The 24527-nt window shown below is 43.4% G+C and overlaps 1 protein-coding gene across 2 annotated transcripts; it reads right to left on the reverse strand.

Annotated features, from left to right (window-relative positions):
• Nucleotides 1-178: 178 nt before the first annotated feature.
• On the reverse strand, nucleotides 179-24524 carry fgd6 (FYVE, RhoGEF and PH domain containing 6). 2 transcript variants are annotated; one of them, XM_077004698.1, is made up of 21 exons: nucleotides 24277-24524; nucleotides 20663-22691; nucleotides 17384-17498; nucleotides 16195-16262; nucleotides 16039-16069; nucleotides 14856-15007; nucleotides 13334-13490; nucleotides 10860-10947; nucleotides 10433-10483; nucleotides 9866-9924; nucleotides 9399-9470; nucleotides 9235-9303; nucleotides 8828-8911; nucleotides 7190-7269; nucleotides 5096-5195; nucleotides 4127-4270; nucleotides 3811-3919; nucleotides 3606-3700; nucleotides 2257-2385; nucleotides 1975-2123; nucleotides 179-1730 (listed from the first exon to the last, which is right to left on the reverse strand). In XM_077004698.1, exons 1-21 carry the CDS (start codon nucleotides 24284-24286, stop codon nucleotides 1694-1696), a joined length of 3828 nt encoding a protein of 1275 aa, XP_076860813.1. In that variant the 5' UTR covers nucleotides 24287-24524; the 3' UTR covers nucleotides 179-1693. The 2 variants fall into 2 exon arrangements, with proteins under 2 accessions (XP_076860813.1, XP_076860814.1); XM_077004699.1 differs by lacking the exon at nucleotides 24277-24524 and adding an exon at nucleotides 23958-24183.
• Between the last annotated feature and the right edge of the window lie 3 nt (nucleotides 24525-24527).

Below are 24527 nucleotides of genomic sequence, written 5' to 3' on the forward strand. Positions count from 1 at the left end.
GGAGTGACGGTAGTAAAAGGTTATTATGGAGGCTTAAACCATTCCACTAACCCTGGTCCGAGTAATGTTACGACCTACGTGTAGTCAGGTTAAACTTGTGTAATAAAACATTGCTCGGACAGGTTTTTGCGTGGATACAACCTTCCCATTGCATTCGCAACTGAATGAATAAAAATAATAAAGCGTCTTAAAATTATTTATTTCAACTGGTACTTAACATCTACAACTGACACTGAGGCATATGATCGGTTGTACATTCTGAAAGTTATCACAATTAACAGTTCTAAGAAAACCAAAACCCCAACTGATATGGTGACGAAGAACTAAAACGTGTAAATCTTTGTTCAGTCGACGTGCTGTGTACACTTTTGCATTTTGCCCCGTTAAACTTCTCACAAACACCATAATTCAAAATATCTCTACATTAGTCTGAGCACAGACATCTGAATTCAAATAACCCAGAGGTGTAGTAATTGGACAGCAACTAAACTGTTTAATAGTATAGAAGAGTTATGTATAAAAACTGTGATAATTACTTAATTTCTCATTAACAAAAATCAAGAACATTTCACTGTAATGGCCACTGGCCAGTCCAGAAGAGGAATCTGAAAAGTAAACTTGAATTATTCTTCCCTGATGACGGAACCAGGCAGTTTTCACTAAACTGGGTATTCACAGCTTAGAATGCTATGATCTGTATTATGCAGTGATATTACTTAAACCTAAATCAGTCAAACTCAGTTAATGCTGCAATTCTTTGTTAAATTACAAAAATTAAATTTTTTTTGAGTACATATCCTAAATTGTTTTAAATACATTTGTATTACACCTGCATTATATTATCATATACAGTATATTTACACTTACATCCAGTTATTCCCAGTAAAACATTTTTGAGATTGTTTGTCAGTCCTATTTTATACAAAAGACAAGATTAAAAAAATACAGTAAAAAAACTCTGGTTCTTTCACTTTAAGTTCTCTTAAAATAATAAAAAAACCTACTGGCTTTCACAGTAGCGTCCTACATTTCCCACGATGCACTATGGCAGATATCATCCAGAGATTTTGCCCCTGGCACAGGATAGCACCATCTAGAGGCACCAAACACTTCTCCTGTGACACTTGCTTTCACACTTGACCGTTGATCACCCCTGTGACCTGCTGATTAAATGTTACCAGACAACCTACATCTTTGAACTAGACTCTTCCTGTCACTTGCTCCTTACACCTTTGTTCACATACCAAGAACGTCACACTGGATGTTATTGGCATGTTCTAAACTGTAGGTAAAGCTATGGGTGTTTGAAGTTCTGGCTGATTGCTGGTGCATTTAATGAGGAATTTCATCAACTCCTATTATCTCCCATTAAAATCCCTAAACGTCTCAAACGTCTCAAATGATTAGTGTCAAACGGCAAAGTGTTCGTCTCTGCCTGTCAAAGGAAAACATTTGAATGGAGAAAGAAGCTACGATAACACTAAATACTGGTAATGCATTCCAACAAAAGATGCCTGAATGGACACAAAGTTTATCTGCCAACTTCTCTTCTTTTGCGAGCTGCTTTTTAAGATGAAAACTACATCTACCAGTATCCTTTGTCTCTGTAATGCATGTCAGAGAGTAGAAGTCCATCATAGCCAGCTTACAACACACTCTATATCAGACACTATTTTGCACCATTCCAGATTAGTCAAAGAATCATGGCCTCCTGAAATGCCTCAATCCATCTGGGGAAGGAAAAAAAACATTTGTCAGTATGAAGGCACGTTTCAAAGAGAAATCCAGAGGCTGTTAATAGGTGAGATGCGTGTGTGTGTGTGTGCGTGTATGCAGGGATGAGGAAAAATGTGCAAAACACCTATATAATGTAAACTGTCATCTATAGTTATGGATAAGGTGTTAGGCATAGTTAGTTACTCTAGGGTTTAGGTATGCTAACTGTACTATTAGTAGAAGAGTGTGTGCATTGACCTCTGAGCTGTAGGGATATCCTCTGCTCTGAAGATATAGTAAAGTGTGTTTTTGTGATAAAGTTTAAACTGTAGCTTCTGTGCCGGTCCAGATTTCTCTTCTCGCAGGAAAAAGCCCAACAACGGCTGGCTTTCTAATGCTGCAACATCCTGAGTACACACACACACACACACACACACACACACACACACACACACACACAAACACAAACACTTTGTGTCACAAAGTAGTCAAGAAAACCAGCACTGATGACACATGATATAAAATACATGACTAGCATACCTCACTCGCAGCATAAGTGTAGAGGACTTTATTCTTGATGACAAACCACAGCCTCTTCCAAGGTTTCTTGTTTCCTTTGGATCTCTGCAGATAGCCACTCATGGAGGAGTTCTCAGTGTTAGCAGACACCTGAAGAAGAAGGCTGTCAATATTTTACCGAAGTGCTGTGCAGCTAACTAAACATTCCAAAATGAATCCACAGCACCGTTAACAGGGGTGGGTCTTCCAACTTCGAAATACACCCACTTCTAATGCAAGAATAATCGCTTTCAGAACTCAGTTTGACACATCTTGAATCACCTCCACATCTGCTTTAGATCTTAGTGCACCAATGTCTCTGTCTCAGCAGTGATGGTTTAGTTACCCTGAAAAAGTAATCCGACTACTGATTACTCCTTTAAAAAGTAACTTATTTACGTTACTGATTACTTGATTTTAAAAGTACCTACGTTAGATTACAAGTTACTTTAGTAGTTACATTCAGCAGCAAAATGAGTTTTTCCAGTACTCACTTTATTGGTGCATTTTTAACAGTGAAAATGTATCTCCTGACGTTTGTGTTGCTGCGCAGTATTATATGTAAACGTAATACAAGCGAACTATTCTGTCAGACAGCTATTTGTTGTGAAACGAAATACCATTACAATTTCAAGCATTTTAAAGTACTTTAGCCAAAACTCCAGCACTTTTCAAACCTGGAACACAATGCAACATTAAAATTGGTCAGGTAAATGTTCCTTCCCCTGTTTCTGAGCAATGACACACAGAATGACGTGAACGTGCTCGCGCTCTCACAGGTTCGTGCACAGCGTGCGGAGTCGAGCGCTACGGTCAGACGCAAAAGTAGAACTGAGCCAAGAAGAAAGCAAAAATATATATTTTACTAAGGAAAATAAAAATAGTAACACACAGTTACTTGGATAAGTAACTTTAATCTGATTACTGGACTGGAAATAGTAACTCTTTATATTATTTGTTACTGAAAAAAGTGGTAAGATTAGAGTAACGTGTTACTGACATCACTGGATCTCAGTGCACCAATGTCTCAGATCTTTTTGCAGCTCTACAAAATGCAGGGGAGTATCTGAAGCATAGCATGGAATTAAGGTGGAGGTGGTGCTTCTTTATTGCGCTCCACCCAGTGAAATTGTAGTCAATCCCAGCACCTAAGGCCAATCCCAGGCCTGAGTTCATGCTGCACCAGTGGGGCAGTTATCAGTGGAGCCGTCAGTAGAGTGGAGCTCTACTTCTCACTGTATAAGAACACTGCGGTAGCAGTATAGTACTAATACTGTGGAATTACATTGATAATGATATAGCACTGTTGTTTGGGCCATGTCAAAGGTTACCTCTTTCAGGGCTGAGGGGATCTTCTTCTGTTTTCTAGAGAAGTTGAAGGCTGAGGTTCGACTGCTGGGTGAAATGGACACACCCGATAAGTCCCCTGGGAGAGAGAGAAAGAGAGAGAGAGATGCAAGACAAGATGGCTTGTGCTAAGAGTTGACATTAATTCGGGGGGAAGAATATAAAATGAGAAAACGAGGATGGTGAAACCTTTATCTTTTTGCTGTAGTTTGGCATAGCAGTGGTCACATACTCTTGCTAGCTGATTCTTCAGGTACTCCAGGTAATATTTATTTGATGAACATGCCTGGCATACAACCTGTCCAACACGCATACAGGTGCACACACTTAATGAAAATCCTCCTACATTCTCTTACAAAAAAGGAAATGAGAAACTCCTCCAAAATGAAAGTCAAACACAGACACGAGCACACACATGCATCCGCACACACGTGCACACTGCAGCTAATACAACCAAGCAGTGCCCCAGGCCGGGTTATGTTCCAGTATGACGCCAGCTCCCGACCTTGCCACAGGCTCTGCAGTGATGCCGTCTCCAGGTAAGCGTGAACTCGCAGGTGCAGATCATACACATGGTGGTACGGAGGTCCGGGATCCAGATGGGAGCTTTTGAACCCAGTGGAGGTCCGTCAACGGATGTGCCCTCAGACTGCACACAGTGGAAAATACACACGCATACACACACAATCAGTCTAGCAGTTAAACAGGATATCTTTAAGAGAAAAGAACTGTACAACACACAACCAACCACCCACTTGCAAAAACACAAATCATAAAAACATCTAAACTAGTGCTTTGAATGCCAGAAATGACCTATAAATAAACCTATGCACGTATGCATGAACATTAAAGATTGTGTACAGTGCAGTGCAAAAGTCTTATTAAGCCATCCAAAAATTTGCCATTTTTATCTGGGCCAAATTTTTTTTTTTTGGAAAACTGTTTATCCAAGAGTATCTACAGTCTACCTGTTAGACTGCATATCTTATAATTGCATATGAAAAAAAAATAAAAATTTTATTAGTGACCCAAGAATTGCACTTCATTGCAGTGCATAATAGATGTATAGGTATTCTGTGTGTGTATATATTACATATATACTGTATAATATATATTATATATACATACTGTACATATACAGTATATCTCACAGATGTATAGTTAATCTTTCAGTTCTTAAAGCACTCTGTGATAATGCTCAGGACTAGAGCCTTTTGTAAATTGCACATCACAAAGCTCTTGTAAATCGGTAAATCAGTACACAAAGCACACAAATGCAGTCAAACGCTTACTAGTGTGCAGTGTAGTGTGATAATATGAAAAGATAATATAAATCTTTTTTTAGGTTGAATCGGGTTGAAATCTGAACAAAATCATCACTCCTTTTTAAATCACTGATTAATCTGATATGCCAGGGCGAGGACAATTCACAATGGAGATCACGCACACATGCACACGAGACTCTTTTACACACCTCTTGGCTTCGGCTGGAGATAAAAGAGATCTTCTTCCTGGTGTAGTCATCTATTGCTGTGGCAATGGCTTCTAGCCACTCATCTCTCTCTGTAGCAGAGCTGTGCATGCCATTTACAGAAGTCAAAACAATCACTGATGTGAGTTTAGCTTACTTTAGGGCAGGGATGTCAAAGTCAAATGCACCGAGGGCCAAAAAACCAAATTTGCTACAAGCCGAGGGCCGGACTGGTTCAATGTTTATTAAAACATTGAAATGATTGCACATAGCCTATTGAACCAAGACCTAACACAGTGTTTATTATTTAATGCTTAAATGAATAAAGCAATACTTTCTTATGGATCTGTCAGTAATTTCAAGTGAAAACATTTTTCAACAAGCAAACAGATAAAAACAAATTTCCTTCAAAGAAAACATGTCCTGTACATTAAATGAATAAAGTAATAAAGGTTTGAAAAGTGCTGGAATTTAGGCTAAAGTACTTGAAAATGCTTGAAATTGTAACTACTTCGTTTCACAACAAATATCTGTCTGACTGAACAGTTAACAAATACGAGCCTCTTGTAATTCCAGGACGAAACATGAGAGAACGTGAAGACGTTAAGATTGGGCGTTTTGAAAATAAACAACCATTAAATAATGTGAATAAAAGCGAATTATGTCGAATCATTTCGAATATATGTATAAAAATTTAACTTAATTAAGTTTAACCAGGCCCGTAGCCAGCATTGTGATGGGGGGGATCTTTTTCCCCCAAAAGTGAAGTGGGGGGGGGGGGGGGGGTTTGTCTTATATGTTTCCTCTATGCTGCGCCTATAGCGATCGATCGCCAGCGGTTGGCGCCAGAGCGAACTAGTAACTCAGTGGGTTTTCCATCCACCGAGTTTTTGCGCATTTTGAAAATGCGCATGAAAAAAGCTGGATGGAAAAAGACCAAATATCGCAAAAAGATTTTTACGCTAGGAGGAGGTGGAAAAGTTAGACTATCGCATCGCCAAAATTCGGAAAAACTGGATGGAAAAGGGTTTTTCGCATAAACGATGACGTATCATGCCTCAAGTCAAGTGATTCTGTACATGATCGCGATGTAAAGATGGCAAATGCATACAAAAACAGTTCTGGAGAGAGCAAAAATTGAATTTAACTTCTCCATGTAAAGAAAAGAAAAAGAAAAAATGTTTCACAACCTCAACGTGCAAAAATGCGTAACTGCCAGATGGACGTAAAACCACTATTGTTTGGCGTCTTCTCACGTGATCTAAAGTTTATTCGCATAACTGTAATGAATGGAAACAAGGCTTAATTCACATTTTTTTCTGTCGAAACTTGGAAATTGCGCATTATTTTTTCGAAAGGTTTGGATGGAAACCCGAATCATAGATGTAGATCGAAGATAAACTAGATTTTTTTCAGCGTGAGAAATCGGATGTATGGCGTGTGAGCGTGTGAAAACGGTCAAATGCGCGTGTCTCACGCTCATTGCGTGAGAGTTGGCAACACTGTTATAAGTTTGTTGTGAATCTGTTGTTGCTGTCCCTATTTGTTTGTCTGTATATTCACCGGAGATTAACAATTCATTCATTGAATAGCCTACCTATCTTGAGGGGCATGTGTGTACGGAGGGAGGGTGCGGGTGCGGGTGCGGGGGCGGGGGGGGATCGAACGAACCCTTCGATCCCCCCTGGCTACGGGCCTGTTAACGTGCTGGTGCGCACAACGTTACAAAATTCGAGAGGTGCACGACCTCGCGAATCGACAGCGCGCGACGCCCTCGCCCACAGGCGGAGCCACTGCGATTACGTCATTTTCGCCGAGCGGACCTTTGCCGCTTGTGTGCGCTGCAGTGACTTCGCGGGCTACCGTTGCATTGTGGGGAATGTAGTGTTTGTGCGTGCAAAACACCAGCGGGCGGCTGTGGCCTGCGGGCCGGTTCTAATAGTAATTAAATATCATCCAGGGGGCCATAGATAATCAATTCGCGGGCCGGATCTGGCCCGCGGGCCTTTACTTTGACATATGTGCTTTAGGGACTTCGCAGAGTGTGTAGGTGTGTGTGTGTGTGTGTGTGTGGGTGAGAATGTGCATTTCTCTGACCTGGCAGACAGGATGAAAGAACGTTCCACACTCTCTATGTTCAGTTCATTCTGATATGCTTCTTGACTGGGCTTGCTCACCTAGAAGGGGTAGTGCGCAGGCACATGAGCGTACACACACAGGCACCAAACTGCAACCCAAACACACGTATGTGTAGCCTACAGACATCAAAACTCAATTTTCACAAGTCTGCACTTACAATGTGGCCATAGAGTTCCAGTGTTAGGTCAAATAGGGTAACTTTCATAACCAAGATACAAATACATTTCAGGCTTTGTTTACAGAATCAGATTTTCAGTGGGTCAGAGGTTTAGCTATAAATGCTGCATTAGTATTTTATAACTCAAATCAAACTCTCCTTCCACAACCTTTAAATGATACTTTTACTGGAACTTTTGACTATTACTTCTGGCATGACAGGTGTCACTCAGGTTTGTGAGACAGGCTTTCCCAGTTCAGACACATTTTCTCAGATTCAGGTCAGGACTTCGTGATGGCCACTTTCACTTTATTTTGCTTTTAGGTCATTTGTCACAACTTTGGTGAAATAAAGGATTATTGTCAGAACTTGTCAGAAGGTTTAAAGGTTTGAATTTCCTGTCTGATATTTTGAGGAGTTTCTTCTGTATATTTATATGATCCCCCTTCTTCATGCTTCTTTGGAAGCGACATCAGCACTAGAACTGTACACTGGGGACTTCAAGAAATGGTCTCCATTTCTGAGTAGCTGCTCACAAGCCTTTGATCACTATGTACAATGCCAGAGTTTGGCAGGAATGGTGTCCAGTACACTGCTACTGGACTATGGTGTAGCAGAAATGTGTTCCTTGTACTGATGAATCACACTTCACTCTCTGGTCTTATGGCCCTTTTCTATCAGTAGGCTATGCTGTTGTTGCAAAATCCTCAATCATTCCACACTTTTCCCACCACAAAATTACGCGTTCACAGCCAGAAAAACTGATACTGTTCTGGCCCCAAAATCTTTGTTGTTTTGGAACCAGTGAACTTGTGGTACACCAGCACTTTGTTGGTGAAAAGGTTGCTTGTTCTATTGAAGGGTAATGTTAATTCTATATCTTAAAAATACATTTTAGACAATTATAAGCTTCCAGCTTTGTGGAAAATGTTTGGGGAAGGCCCTTTCCTGTTGCAAGATTTGTGCCACTGTGCACAAAGTGAGGTCTAGTCTAACATGGTTTGAGAAGTTTGTTGTGGAAGATCTCCAGTGGCCTGCAGAGAACCCTGACCGCTCAACCCCACTCAACCCCACTCAACACCACTGGGATGAACTGGAATGTCAGTTGTGAGCCAGAGCTTTTTTCAACATCCGCACCGGACCTTACAAATGCTCTTCTGACTGAAATTCTCACAGACACTCCAAAATCTTTGGAGATCTTTCCCAAAAGTGTGGAAGGTGCTGTAGCCACAACGCAGGGGCCAACTCCATATCAATGGCCTTTGGAGTGGGGTTTTGGAAAACCTCACAACTCATTGCTGTGATGGTCAGGTGTGCACATACTTTTGGCCATGTATGCATGTTTTTCTGAATGTATTATATTTATTTATAGTTACAAATTTATTGTGTATACTCGTGTCATGTACACTAGTGTTGGTGCAAAGTGCAGGATATCTGACCTTCATGCCAGCCAGGGAGAGCATGCTGTTGACTTTATACTGGCCAGACTGCACAGGCGTGGTGTACAACAGAATGTCATTAAACTGGGAAAAGATATTTGGGGGGGGGGGGTGCAGAAAGATTACAACATGCTTTATTTTAAATTATCCTACCCAATACAGACTTCAATAATCTCTTAAAACGAAACAGGGTTTGCTACACAACTAATTTGCAACAATATTCTAGTACTTTCAGTAATAGCAGTCACCACAGAATTCCACACAACCTTTATCCATAAAGGGAGATCCTGTCAGTGTTACTTGTCTTTAAAAACACCCTGACTTGATTTTACATGTACATACATGTTAAAACATACATGCAGGTGCACACATCCCTCACAAAACACACAAAACCAGATTACTCTCACCAGGAAGAACATTCTCGGCTGCATGACTTTTCTAGACAATTTCATCAGAGTCCCTTCTTTAAGGAAGACCTGTTTAGAAAAAACAAAATCAGTCCCAGCAGTAGGAATTCACTTTTTCTTTACCACTGCTTGGTCAAAAAGGACTAGGGTTGATGTGTTCGTACCCTTCCTGGCTGCACGATTTCGTGATGACCATTTAAACTGTATTGAACTTGCATCAACTTCTGAAAGTTATCCTGAAATAAGAAAATGTGTGACACAGAAAAAAATTATGTAAATGAATCTGGAGGATTTTGGGCCTAAAAGAGTAAGATTCCAAACCCACTTGGAGGCTGTTTTAACAGTTTAAGAGAATAACAGTATAGAATACGCTGCTGGAATATGCATATATCTGATGATACATAAAAAAACAAGTATATTATACATTATTAAGGATAATAGAGAGTAGTTTTGAAAGGAGCAGTTATTAGACATGACAATGCACAATAAAAAGAGCATATTTTAATAGCACACCACACAATTTCATATTAAACTGCATGTCATAAATTCTGTTTTACGCAATGATCAGAATACATTTCTGAAGTAAAACAGCAATAAATCATTTATGTAGAGTGTGTGTGAAATTTCATACCCCTTGTTTCATAATATCATTGGCATGGTTTGCAACTTCTTTCACCACACCAAGGGCAGCTGGGAGAGGATCCCACAGAGTTAGTAAAATAAATGAATGAATTTGTGAATAACATTTATGCAAAGAGCAGCCCATATGAATCAAATTAATCTGAGCAGATGCCACCAATTAAATTTGATTGACATTTTAAAATCCAAACAACACTGCAGGGATGCCAGAAAATGAACAATCCACAATCCACCCACTTTAAAACACACGCCAAGCCAAAGTGTTTCCCCTTCTGCAATCTCGGGAAGCTGGGCCTAGACTACAAATCCCATAATTCTTTGCTGGTGTTGGCTCTGCTCTTTTAAAGTATGAGCTCCACACGGCTTTTTTCAGAATGAGAGTGATGAAGCTAAAATATCCTGGAGGTCCACCATCCTGCAGAGCCGAGTTCTAACCTGGCTCGAATAATCAGCTACTGCTGAAGGCCTTGAGTAAGTGGATCAGGCATGTCGGGATGGTCCTCAACATGTTCAAGAGACAAACAGAACCTTTGGACTTGTGTGAGTCCCATGTGCTTACTTTGTGTGTCTTTGTAGTCAGATGAGTCTTCAGGAAGGTTTTTCAAATAATCTGACAAACGGGAGGAAAATGTGTATAAAGGAAAATATGAATAATTCATATTTGTTATATTAACAATAATGTGCCATTCTTTATTATAAAATAAACAATTTGCAATTGATTTTTTTTCCTTGAATGTATTGCAATTACATATTTCTATTACACATTTTGTGCAATGTTTGTAATAAATTCTATATTAATATTATATTTATATATAATAAATTGAATTATATTTGAACACAGAATCCCTCATTACATGCACACAAAGAAAATAAAAATATGATCACATGGAGACTGCTTGCATTCCTGTACAAATCCTTGTGAGATTATCTGAAGGTGCAGCACTGTAAACCCATTATCAGAGCAACAGCACAATGGCGCCACCTACCTGTGAGTAGGAGCTGGTACTGTGGAATGCGCTGCACTGGTTTCAGTAGGTAGTGTTTCAGAGCGAGACTGGCACACCGAGGACTCGTCTAAGACCACACAGAGCAGAGGAAGGACGCTTCGTTACAGAATCTTCTGTAGATCTGTTATGCATTTGAGACTGGGGCAATCCTACACACCCCTCTGATATGCCTGATTCAATTCGTCAGGTAAACAGTAAAACCAATTGGGAGAACACAGTAACATACAGGTGATAGCATCAGTAGGACTGGGATCGGAGACCACTGCTTAAAATTATTTCTGAGTAACATTCACTGTTAGCTCATGCCTGAAATACATGTTATGATAGGTTGTTATATAATACAATATATTGCATCACAATATAATACAGACAATAAAATCTATAAAAAATATTTTAAAAATCTGTAGCACTAAAGCATACAGCCTACAAAATACAATCACACTGTGATATACAATGGACCTCCCAAGCTATAATAGCCTCCACTCTTTTGGGAAGGGTTCGCCCAACATTATGAGTGTGGGAAATTCATGCTTATTCAACCAAAGCAGTATTTGTGAGGTCACGTACTGACATCGGACGAGAGGGCGTGGCTCACGTTCCAACTCATCCCAAAGGTCTTACATGGGGCTGAGGTCAGGGCTCTCTGCAGGCCACTGGATTTCCTCTACACCAAACTCATCACACCGTGTCTTTATAAACCTCACTCTGTGCATAGAGGCACAACTGTTCTGGAAGAAGAAAGGACCCTGAGCTGTTCCAAGTTGGAAGCATATAACTGGCTAAAATGTCTCTGTATGCAGTAGGATCACCATTCCCCTTTACTGGAATTAAGGGGTCCGGCCCCAACCCTGAAGACCAGCCCTACACGTAGGGTTCCTGCACCACCACGTACGGTTCCTCCACCATCACGTACGGTTCCTGCACCATCACGTACGGTTCCTGCACCATCACGTACGGTTCCTGCACCATCACGTAGGGTTCCTCCACCCCATCACGTAGGGTTCCTCCACCATCACGTACGGTTCCTGCACCATCACGTACGGTTCCTCCACCATCACGTACGGTTCCTCCACCATCACGTACGGTTCCTCCACCACCACGTAGGGTTCCTGCACCATCACGTAGGGTTCCTCCACCCCATCACGTAGGGTTCCTCCACCATCACGTAGGGTTCCTCCACCATCACGTAGGGTTCCTCCACCATCACGTAGGGTTCCTCCACCATCACGTAGGGTTCCTGCACCATCACGTACGGTTCCTGCACCATCACGTAGGGTTCCTCCACCATCACGTAGGGTTCCTCCACCATCACGTACGGTTCCTCCACCATCACGTAGGGTTCCTGCACCATCACGTACGGTTCCTCCACCATCACGTACGGTTCCTCCACCATCACGTAGGGTTCCTCCACCATCACGTACGGTTCCTGCACCATCACGTACGGTTCCTGCACCATCACGTAGGGTTCCTCCACCATCACGTAGGGTTCCTGCACCATCACGTACGGTTCCTGCACCATCACGTACGGTTCCTCCACCATCACGTACGGTTCCTCCACCATCACGTACGGTTCCTGCACCATCACGTAGGGTTCCTGCACCATCACGTACGGTTCCTCCACCATCACGTACGGTTCCTGCACCATCACGTAGGGTTCCTGCACCATCACGTACGGTTCCTCCACCACCTCATACGGTTCCTGCACCATCACGTAGGGTTCCTCCACCATCACACTTCACTGTAGACACTGTGCAATCCAGTAGGAAATGTTCTCCTGGCATTGGCCAAACCCAAAACAACAGACAGTGAAGTGTCCTCAGCTCCCCAGAAGACACATCCACAGCTCCAACGTCCAGAAGTGGAGTACTCAACGTCATTCCAGCTGACACTTGGCACAGAACGCAGACACACTTGTGTGCAGTTACGCTACATGGGGAAGATCCTCGTGCTGACGTTGCTTCCAGAAGCGGTTTGGAAGCGAGTGATAAAGAGAGATTTTCACATGCTTTGCCCATTTGTGTCTGGCACCCCCGCTTTGATTTAGCTGAGTCTGCCACTTTGTATCTGAGGTGCTGCTCCTGAACACTTCCTTTTCACAACAACAGAACCAGGGCAGATCTAGCAGGGCTCAGATGGGCCTTCCCATTTCTAAATAAACCCACCAGTTAAATGCAACTTTATGTTATTCTATTATGATATCCCATTAAAGGCACAAAGCACTTCAGCATAACACACTCACCAATTAGAAGAGGTGTTCACGTACGCGTACAAACACGTATGCGGACAGACCCAAACACACAAACAAACACACACAAACAAAAAAAATACACACAAAAACACACACAAACACACACACACACACACACACACACACAGACTCACAAGCACAAACACACACAAACATAAACACACACAAACATAAACACACACACAAACACACACACACACCCTACCTCAAACTGCCGCACAACTGTCGCGAAAGAAGGGTTTTTGCGGCACTGCTCGTCCAAGAGAGCCACGTTGCGGTCAAACTCGCGGATGTAAGTGGAGTACATCTTCAGGTACGGGCCCTTCTGCACGAAGATGTCAGCCAGCCTCTGGTGGTCCGACCTGCCCGTTTGGAAGGATCACACAGAGACAGAGTTCAGGACGTGCTGCTGCGAGGAAGGCCCGGGGCGGCGGTTCCGTGACGTACCAAGTTTCAAGTTTCAAGTTTATTTAATTTATATAGCACTTTAAAACACAAGTGTTACCCAAAGTGCTTCACATAAAACATCAATAAAAAAGAACTAATAAAACAGAATAAAATAGACAGTGTGCGTGCACATATATACACATATATACATACATACATACATACACACATACATACATATATACATACATATATATACATATATATATATATATATACATATATACACGTATACATACATACACATACATACACATATACACACACATATACACATATACACACACATATACACACACATATACACACACATGTATCAACAATAATAAAGTAAAAAATACCATATCACATCCACACAACATAACAATTTAGACAGCTCAGCTACAATCATAAGCCACAGAGTAAAAATATGTCTTTAATTTAGTTTTAAAACAAGTGACTGATGATGCTCCTCTAATATCAACTGGCAGACTGTTCCACAATTTTGGTGCTGCAATAGAAAAGGCTCGATCCCCTTTCCGCTTAAGTCTAGACCGAGGAACAGACAGCAGCAACTGTGACGATGATCTTAGAGCTCTAGGGGTCTCGTAATAACAGAGCATATCTTTAATGTAAGAGGGAGCCAGGTCGTTTAAGCCTTTAAAAACCAACAATAAAACCTTGTACTGTATCCTAAGTTGGACAGGCAACCAATGTAAAGATGCTAATATTGGAGAAATGTGATCTCTTTTCTTAGCACCCACAAGGAGACGCGCAGCAGCATTCTGAACCATTTGCAAATGGCCAACAGATTTGTGACTTAAACCCAAATATAAAGTGTTACAATAATCAAGCCGGGAGGAAATAAAAGCATGAATAAGCTTCTCTAAATCAGAAAATGTAAGAAATGATTTAGCTTTAGCAATTGCCCTCAGCTGGAAATAGCTCCCCCTGACAACGGCACTAATTTGCTTGTCGAATTTTAGTTCAGGATCAAAAATAACACCTAGATTTTTTACATGGGATTTTACATAATGTTTAAAAATTCCCAGGTCTGATGCAAAGGCCTGTGTTAACTTGGGTGGACCAAACAAGATAACCTCTGTTTTACTATCATTTATTTGTAAAAAATTAATTGCCATCCATTTTTTTATATCAGAGACACAATCTATTAGTCTTGCTAAAGAACCCAGTTTTCCAATTTGTAAGGGAATATATAACTGTAGGTCATCTGCATAACAATGGAAAGCAATACCATGTTTACGAATAATTTGACCCAAAGGCAGAAAACCCAAAGGTACCAGTGCGCCACCCTCTCCTCCAGCTCTCTCAGGAGGTCTTTGTTGAGCTCGTACAGCTGGGGCAGATAGTAGAGGATCTGATTCAACACCTTCTCCTCCACCACGGGCTTGCCACTGGCTCGGGTCGCCTTGGCGACTGCATCCCGGAAGTCCTGTGGCAGATTGCATTACAACAAAAGTGGTCCTGCTTTGAGATATGGGCAGAAATAAAGACGAATAATGAAATGAAAAAGAGAAAGAAGGGATATTCCCCAGGACAGCAAAAACAAAGATTAGCTTAACAAAGCCCTCGGTTTCATAACCTGGCTCGGAAATCTGTGCCTGAAAACATCAGAGGACGGCAAAGATCAACACACCCAAAGATGAAACACCCAAGGCTATAAGTAAGCCAACATCAAACAGCCAAACCAAGTAGAACAGCAGAAACTGCTCTAGACTGAATCTGCTCTGCCTCTAGCTACTAACCATCTGCAGAGACCTTAGTTTCACAAAGAGAACGCAAACGTTATGCACCTTCATACAACCACTCACTTCACATTTGATATGTAGATCAGTTTTCATAGATAGAGACCAGGGGAGCCTATTTAAGAATTGTGGTATGAGGACAATCTCTCTCTTGCACATGCACATATATAGCACACACACACACACACACACACACACACACACACACACACACACCCTTCTAAGGTGCAGCTGTTAGGGGGTTCCAGCCAACTGCGGGGGCCGAAGAGAGCAGTGGGTGTGACGTTTGTGCTACAAACCCCCCCCCCCCTCCTGGGTTCTTTTGTCTCGCTGTGCCTTGGGTTGTCTTTCCACTATCTGCATCTCAACTTTCTTCTTCTGCCACACACACACACACACACACACACACACACACACACACACTATCTTCCCTGCTTTCCTTTCATCTATCCTCCACCCATGTGGTTCTGATCCTCCTTAAAGCTGCATGCAGGCTCCACCTCTCCACCCTCATTACCCCCCTGTCTGAGATAAAGGGACAGGTGTGTGTGTGTGTGTGTGTGTGTATGTTTACACTACAGCTGAGCCTTTTCTGTGACAAAAAGTGATTTAGCACACAAATGGACCACAGTCCAAAAAACTTGTCACCTATAACCTGTGTACACACCAATATGTTTAGTAGTTTAAGAGTGTTGATGAAACTTTTACAAATACTTACGATGTGTAGCAACTTCAAAACATCTACAAATCTGTAAAACACACGTAGAAAGAAGCATTATATCCATTGTATATGCCAGCATATGCACTATGATGTTAACTCATTCTAGATACCCCCCTCCCAAACCCTGTACACACAAACCCTCGTTCAACTTACACTTTCTCAGAACTCATGATCTCCATGGCAATGTGAACCACTTTATTCCTCTTTGCCTTCTCGACCTCCTAATCAAAGAATCACACAGGCAGACAGCCAGACATGTCACATCGCTCATGAGCTAACACGCTAGTCATTAGCAGCCATAACATCCTGAGGCACGTCAAGACTCACACACTCACTGGATCCGACCATTCTGGGCAATAAAAAACACATGTCTTCATATCAGTACAGTATCACTGATCCCCTCTGGTTGGCGTGAGTGGGTGTGTGAGAGCGCTGTGGTAGCGTTGGGGAGGATCTGAGGCCGTAGTCTTTATTTGGATGCAGGCTCTATGTCGACATAGTTTGACTGAGTGCCCCTTCTGCTTCTGACCGACTTGCTTATGTGTTTGGAGGTGAAACCGAACGAGTGCGAGAGAAAGAAGGAATACTGCACAAACCAAAATGCAAAAATGCTAACAGCTATGCTAAAGCTGCTAGCTGCAATTCCTTGCTGGTTATTTTAGCATTCTTTGTCAAACTACCCATTTAAAGGGTACTTCAGCTACTCTTTTAAAGGGTACGTTTAGGGCGGGGAGTTCCAGCCCTGCCCTGGCCTTCCAGGGTCCTGTACATCCTGTGTCTAAGGGTGTGATGACATTTTGGTTGGAAAAATGAAACCATGAAATTGAAAAATAAAATGTAACTTTTAATAAGCTAATTAACATGGTTCTCATTTGTGAGATGTAATGTGTACAAAGACTCCTCAGGACAGCACACACACAAATACAACAAACACACACACACGCACACACACACACACACGCACGCACACACACACGCACACACACACACACACGCACACACACACACACACACACACACACACACTCTTTTCTCCCCTCCACAAACTGACTGACCCAAACAGCCAGACAGACCATCATACTCCAGTTTAGGGCTTTTCAACTAGAGTCGCGAGAAAATGTTTCTCCGCGCCGTCGTATGGCCTGTGTGCCACGGCCCATTTGATTCAGCAGAAATGCTTCTGCTGTGTGTACCGTGGGAAAGGTGCCACAGCTGAATGTGCTGTGGAATCTTTCATCTGAACTTGAGAACCTCTGAGCCTGCTGCGACCTGCTATGTGCAGCCTAACAATAGCACCAAACTTACACTGCATGAACGCACATCTAGTCTGAGACTTTTGTACCTCTCGGTTTTTTGATTGGTCCAGATCTTCTTTGCTGGAAGTGGAACTATTCTCATCCTCCTCGTTAGAGCTCAGACCCTCCTCTTCATCTGAATGGTCACCGCTTATCCGAGCCCTGTCATCAAAGCAGGAAATGACACAGGCTGAATAATACTGCCATGGAAACCAGTCAGATTTTATTTACATGCAAACACACACAGAAATCAAAATACATTCTAAAAAAAATGGTTGTTTAAATAGAGTGTTTTGGGCATTCAACATGCATCCCATAATGCAAATTGTGTCTGTAGTCAGTGCACGTGCTTCATTGAGGAATATGTTTGGTTTGACCCTTTGCCCACTGAACAGTCATGATGTGCATTCAAACATTTCCTTTTCGCAAACTGACAATGTGTGAGGAATTTTTCCAAGAATGTGTATGTGTTTTTGGTGAAAGAACACATTTGTGAAAGAATGTGTATGCATGATTGTGAAAAACACTTCTTTATTGTCCAGGTTTAATTAGATTAGAATAAGCAGTATATATTTAAAGTGTGAAGTACTAATTTCTCACACTTGTACAAACTAACTCTCACACATTCACTCTCCCTCTCTCTCCTTTCTTCTGTGCGCATGTGTGTGTGTAGACAGAGCTCCTCTTGTTTACTGCTTAGGCAGCTTATATAAACTCAGCTCATAAAGGGATGTCGGTGCAAACGCACACGCACACACACACACGCACACACACACAACGTACACACACGCACACACAACACACACAACGTACACACACGCACCCACACGCACACGCTCGCACACACACACGCACACACACACACGCACACACACTTGTGTGCACATACAGTACGTTTCCTCTGGACAATTGGTCAATTCACTTAACTTCAAATCAGCACCCTCCTGTAGCATTAGTACAACAGTATTCAGGAAAAGGACACAAGTCAAGGTAATGCAAGCAAAATCGGTGCCAGAATGTAACAAATGTTTCCTTCAGGATGGACGACTGGGTGTGTATTCACACACGCAGACTCACACACACAGATGTGCACAAACACCTGGACTTCTAATGAAAGCACATTCCATGACAGTAAAGGCTTATATATTACATAATTTCCAAAGAAAAGTCTTATTCCATGCTGAATCCATATCCCACAATTCTACTAGTGGGCAATACGCTTTCAAACAGTACGTGATTACTCATAATGAGTTCAAAAAGATGCTGGTAGGGACGGACACACGATAATGTGATCTGGGCCCAGACTGCTCTGCAGAAGCGCCCGGGACTGCACGACCAGAACAACTGGGATTTGATTTTCTTTCTCCATTATAAAAGTCCAGATGCTACTTAGCAAGGTCCCACAGCTGCAGCATGAACCCAGAGATGCATTTATCAGTGCAGACACGCTTTGCTGTCAGGTCTCTCAAACTCCAAGATAACCGGCCCATTTAGGACAGAGTGGTTCATATGCAACAGCATGGCCTCCCGCCACAGCAACAGGCCCGGTGAACAGAGCGATGGGGAGGGTTTGTGTGGACAGACCAGGTACACACAAAAGACAGAGATCATTAATAGTGGCGGAGTATGCTGTGTTTAGTGAGGCTGCCGTTAAAACAAGCCCAAGTAGAGGAAAATGTTGTAAACAAATACTGAAGTCACAATGAAACCAAGTTCTTGAAAATATGTTTTTGAAGTTGTTGTGTTAACATTAACCTCAAATTGCCTTTTGAGTATACGAAATACAATGTGTTGGTCAAAGAAAATTCAAAAACAGAGTGTTAGAGAGAATGAGAGAGAGAATAATATGGGTGAGAAAGAATGAGCATGAGAGAGAGAGAGAGAGAGAGAGAGATTATTTTCCAGAAGCACAGCCCTCTCTCCTATCCAGACATTTCCTGCTCTGGCCACTGAAAATAACCCACAGGAAAGCAAGCGGTCCCGGACTCAGAGTGGACCGCTACAGAGCCGCTATACCAGTGCATCGTTACCACAGTAGGTCACGTGTTCTGTGACTCGAAGTTCAGGTTTTAAGGGGGACTGTTGTTTTACACCACACATTTTTTATTAACTTTAAAAAGTTTAAAACTAATTCCAAGTAATGCTGAGAAACTGATTCCCAGTTGCCTAGTTTATAAAACAGAGAGATGCACACACTGCACCAGCTCTGAGATAACTAACAGAAAACATGAAAAACAAATATTATAGTTAAATATAGTTTAAAAAGTATAGTTAAATATATCAAAATGTATTTTATTATTCAAAAGGCTTGGTTACAGCATTCACTAGAACATGCCTGCAATTTAGTGATTATTACAGTGACCAGTTCTATGAATACACTCAAAATTACACATATTTGTGTATTTGTGTGTACTAAGGAGGGCTCTGCTGAGAATGAGATCAATAGTTTCCAATAAACATGATTGAATGATTCTAATGATTTCTGTAAGAGAATCAAGTAAACCAATCAAAGTTCAAAGGTAATTTCAGGCTAGTATTCATAAATTGTCCCAGAATTACTCTAGATTACAGCAGGGATGAACTGGGGAGTGAAACTACTCGTCCTTCAGAGCGGTCACGCAGGAGACTATAATAAACCTATAATAAACATATAATAAACCTATAATAAACCTATAATAAACCTATAATAAACATATAATAAACATATAATAAACTGTAAACACCAACGAGAAGAACAGCACCAACTCCTTTGTGCAGCGTGCAACACCGACCCAGATTAATGGGCCGTGAATTGGACTTCACTTCAAAAGCACAAGAAACTCAAAATATTTCAACAGCCTTCAGTGATAACCAGTGCACCAAATGGAAAATGTAACCCAGCCTGCAGGACGATACATGGTAATACCTGCGCACGCTACCTTTGAACACAAACACTTGTTGTATCGAGAAGATGGATGTGCTGAGATGAGCCCTGTCAGTAGCAGAGTGTTGATTTCTTTCTTTTTACTCCTTAACTCCTTTCACTTTTAAAGTACACTGAAAAAAATAAAGCATTGGCTCAATGTAATAAAATTGAATTAATCAATCGCACAAATTTTTTTTCTTTGAATCAATCATTGATAATTCAATTTTATTACATTGAGCCAATGCTTTATTTTTTCAGTGTAATTTTTAGGGAGCTGATTTTTCATTCAGACACATCCCACCCCCCAAGCTGAAATTCTGTTTTCCCTATAGGTTGAACATTTTAGGCAGGAAGCCGCATTCGTAAGCAGGACATCAAAGTCAAAACGAAAGGAAAGGTGGAGACGCACTCAGATTCTCACCTGTGCACACCGTAAGGTTCCTGTACTTCATACACTCCAGTATCTGCGTCCTGAGACGAGTAGACCCACGGCAGGTTCATGTATTCCGGGATCTCCTCGTAGAGCGGGACGTTCTCGTACTCGACCCCAAAGTCGCCGTCTTCGTCGGCAGGGGCGACTTCGTCGGCGGCGGGTTCGACGCGTCCGCCGGGTTCGGGTTCGGCGCTGGTGCAGTCCAGGGTGGCGCTGCCACGGAGCAGCTTGGGTAGGAGGCGCACGCACGAACGCAGCTCCAGCAGCTTGCGTAGGCTGCGACGGCCCTGCTCCGCACGCACCAGCTGCTCGCCCCCACCCGCCGTGGCGTCCGCGCACAGGAGGTCGGCCGAGGAAAAGGACTTGGCCCTCTGCTTGACCAGGGCCCGCGGCCGACCGCCACCCTGGGGCGGCTGCGGCTTGCCAAACAGGGCGAGAGACGGCAGGGCGAGAGACGGCAGGGCGAGGCGGCGCGACGCCGGCTTCTCGTCGGGACGTGCGGGGAGGTCTACGAAAGGGGCGGGACTGGAGTCGGGGGGCAGGACGGCAGGGGGCGGATCTCGTGTCTGGGGAGGCGTGTTCTGTTTTCTCAACAGGGCAGCCGCGGGGAGGCTGTGTCGCTGCGGCTTTTTGGGCGCGACCTTCGGAGAGCTGTCCTCCGCCGAGGACGCCGTGATCAGGCCTTGAGGGCCGCAGTCGAGTTTGATTTGCTTGGGTAAACTCCTCGTTAGCGGGTAACGAGCAAAATCGCCGTACGCCCCGTCGGCATCGCACCGCTCTTCTTCTTTGCCGAGTGTCTCGTCGGGGCTGCGAGGGTCCGTGTGGTCGGACAGATGCAGGTCATCCATAGACGAGGACATGAAATGATCTTTTTGTGGGAGGGACATTTGGCGGGGGGGCGGGGCAGGCGGTTGTAGCTCCACCTCCCCATCGTCGTCTCTGAAAACAGAGGCTTCACTGATGCTTGGATCAGAATGATGGACGGGCTCTGGAGTGGCGACACCGCTGTTGTGTGCACTACAGGTGGACCCTGCATTGTGGGAGGGGCCTGTGCAATGGGAGATGTTGGTATCCGGTTTCGTGTTCAGTGTGGAGGCGGGACTAGTGTCCGAGGGAGGGACACATTCCGGATTGGACTTTATGGACACGTCTGGCAAAGTGCTGCCCTGAATATCTTCACAACCCCTCTTAAGGGCGTCAGTCTGGAGGTCAGGGAGGTCACAGGTGGGCATTTCTGGCTGAGGAACCTCCACCACCTTCTGACGGAGGAGGGCAGCTCGTCGAGGACGGCGAGGCTGGGGAACAGGGAGGGGCTTGCTAGGAGCCGCGGGCACACACGCTTCTCCCTGTACGCGGTGCGACCCGAGCTCGCTCAGATCACCAGGCTGCTCTTGCTTCCGAACGGGTCCGTCCGTCGGAGCGTACGACTGGACGCACGTGGGAGCGGATTCGTGCATTTGTGCGTGTTCGTGATCCTTTCCCAGAGTGGACGCGCGTGGTTCTTCATGGACATCCGGTGGAGTACTGAGGGAGTCTGGGGGAGCATGCTGCCCTCCGTGCTGTTGTGGAACTACACAGTCCTTTGCACTATCGCAGCCGATGTCCTCCGTTGGGCTGCCTCTGGCTATCGGGCCGTCATCATCTACCGTTTCACTTGCCTCTTCGGAGCTCCCCGACTTGCCATTGCCAATATGGTGAGTGTCGGGGAGGGGTGGTATGATGTAGTGTGAGAGGTGTGACGGACCCCCGTTCTTTGAGGTGGGGGAGCACTGGGTGTTGCCCAGACTCTGTCTGGCCTGTACTGGACTGGCCCAGGTGGAAGGAGGAGGCTTTTGCTGGGCTTTAGGGCTCACTTTGGGCAGACATGGTTTAGGGGCTACAGCAGGTTTGCCCCGTTTTAGTGCGGCTGGGGAGGGAGAGGGCAGTAGGATTTCAGGTTTTGGAGCAATGGGGGGTGGAGCTGGCTTTGGAGAAGCAAGCAGCCTGGGTTTAGGTGCAAGTGGTGGCTTCTTCATGCCTACACACACACACACACACACACACACACACAGAATGTATCACTTGCTGTGTCACTGAAATATCAAAACTAAAAAATGTAAAAAAAAGTTTTAAAAGGCGCATGCAAAAATGATAACATTACATGACTTCTTATTAAAGCTAAGTAACAGTGAATAATGAAATATAATTCATGTACTTGCATATGTATATTAACATCTGTACGCGTTCTCGATTTTTATAATAATGCAGACTGAGTGGACACTTTCTTAGACACACATATGCTACAATAGTAATAGGCTGCCATTCAAAAATGTATTAAGTACTGTAAAGCTCATTTTCATCTGCCATAAAACATCAGGTTCCCTAGGATGAAGGTCTTGTACCTCGTGGCGCCTTGTTTTGTTAGCTACAAGCTGGCAACATCAACACATGCACCGCATCGGGTGTCTTGATGCCCCAAACCCACTAAACTGTATTATATATGTACTCCAGCACTGGGAATTACTGTTTAATTAAAAGCTGCAGCGGTGACCAATTCGTCAGCTGGAAACATCCCAAAAGTTCATTTCTAACCTGACTCTCTTGGGACCAGCGTTTTACTTGGAGAGGGACGAGGAACCGGGACGAGGAACCGGGGCGAGGAACCGCAAATCTTGTACACTCGTACTTGTTGCACCTCAAGTATCCATAATACAGATAGTATTTATATAATATAACCCCCCCCCCCCCCCCCCCCGATTGCATTGCCTCGCTTGTTTATGCGCCGTTGAGAAAACAAGGTACTGCGATTCCAAACGGAACCGACCCAAGACAGATGTGAAGGAGCAATACGGGCCGGGATGCGCCTGCTCGGGTTTAAAATAAGGGGCTGCCCATTGTTTTCAGGAACATACTGTCAGTGCTGTGAACGCAAAATAAAACGTAAGCGATAGGGAAGCAATGCAAAGAATACGTAATGTTGTTTTTTTAACGAAAACGTTTTGAGTGCGTGTTAAAGCAACACGAGAGACGGAGTCATCAGGCGGATGTGCTGAGGTAGCCAAGTTCCTTACTTACGGGCCATGGAAAAATATCATGAGACTTCTTATTCTCATTGCTCTATTGCTCTGGTCCTTTATGTACGAGATTCATCATGATAATAACCAACACCGAACACGTTTACTATCGGCAGGACGAACAGGGTCGCAAACACAAGAGTGGGGAATAAATCAGCCCGAACTGAGACAAAGAATAACCCAACGTGAACAACAGAACCCACAGCATCCATATCAACTTTTTTTTTTACCTTCTGGCTATGTGGACAGGATGCCACAGAAGTTAAACGCACAAAAAAAACAGTCCCAGCTAAAAGAAAAGCTCTGGGTTGTTTGGTCCAGATCTTCTCCCGTTAACTGGATCATTAATGAACTTACTAAAGATCTCCACTCCATAGTTTGTTATAGCACCTAAACCCTGGAACATAAAACAAAACTAGTGAACTTTTCTTAAGTTGTCGATTTTAAAAAGTGAAATGCTGTCGCGATCAGGCTGACACAGCCAGCTGGTTCCGATTGCTGTGGTCAACAGAACTTCACTAACTGGAGTTATTGATCCAGGAAACGAACCTGTACTCATGATCCAAACGATCCCTCACTCCATGAATGAGCCTCTTTCACGGATATTCCTTCAGATTTGAATGCTTGGGCTCAAGATATTCCATTGTAAATCCATAAAATGAAATAAATACACCGTCCACAAAAGGCCACATGAGCGACAACGTTTAGACTAACTAGGACAAGATAATAATAAATGCGTCTCCATTAGGTCTTCTCTGGTCGTATCCACCACTTTTATCGGCGGATTTCTGCGTCTATCT

This window comes from Brachyhypopomus gauderio, chromosome 5 (genome assembly GCF_052324685.1).
Source record: "Brachyhypopomus gauderio isolate BG-103 chromosome 5, BGAUD_0.2, whole genome shotgun sequence".
NCBI lineage: Eukaryota > Metazoa > Chordata > Actinopteri > Gymnotiformes > Hypopomidae > Brachyhypopomus > Brachyhypopomus gauderio.

Bases quoted from the DNA above. Each gene is read 5' to 3' on its own strand.
- fgd6 (XM_077004698.1), bottom strand. The intron at 8,912-9,234 runs GTGAGAGTAATC...ATCTTTTCCCAG, and splicing joins AGCCGAGAATGTTCTTCCTG to TTTAATGACATTCTGTTGTA. The intron at 2,124-2,256 runs GTATGCTAGTCA...GTGTGTACTCAG, and splicing joins ACACTTATGCTGCGAGTGAG to GATGTTGCAGCATTAGAAAG.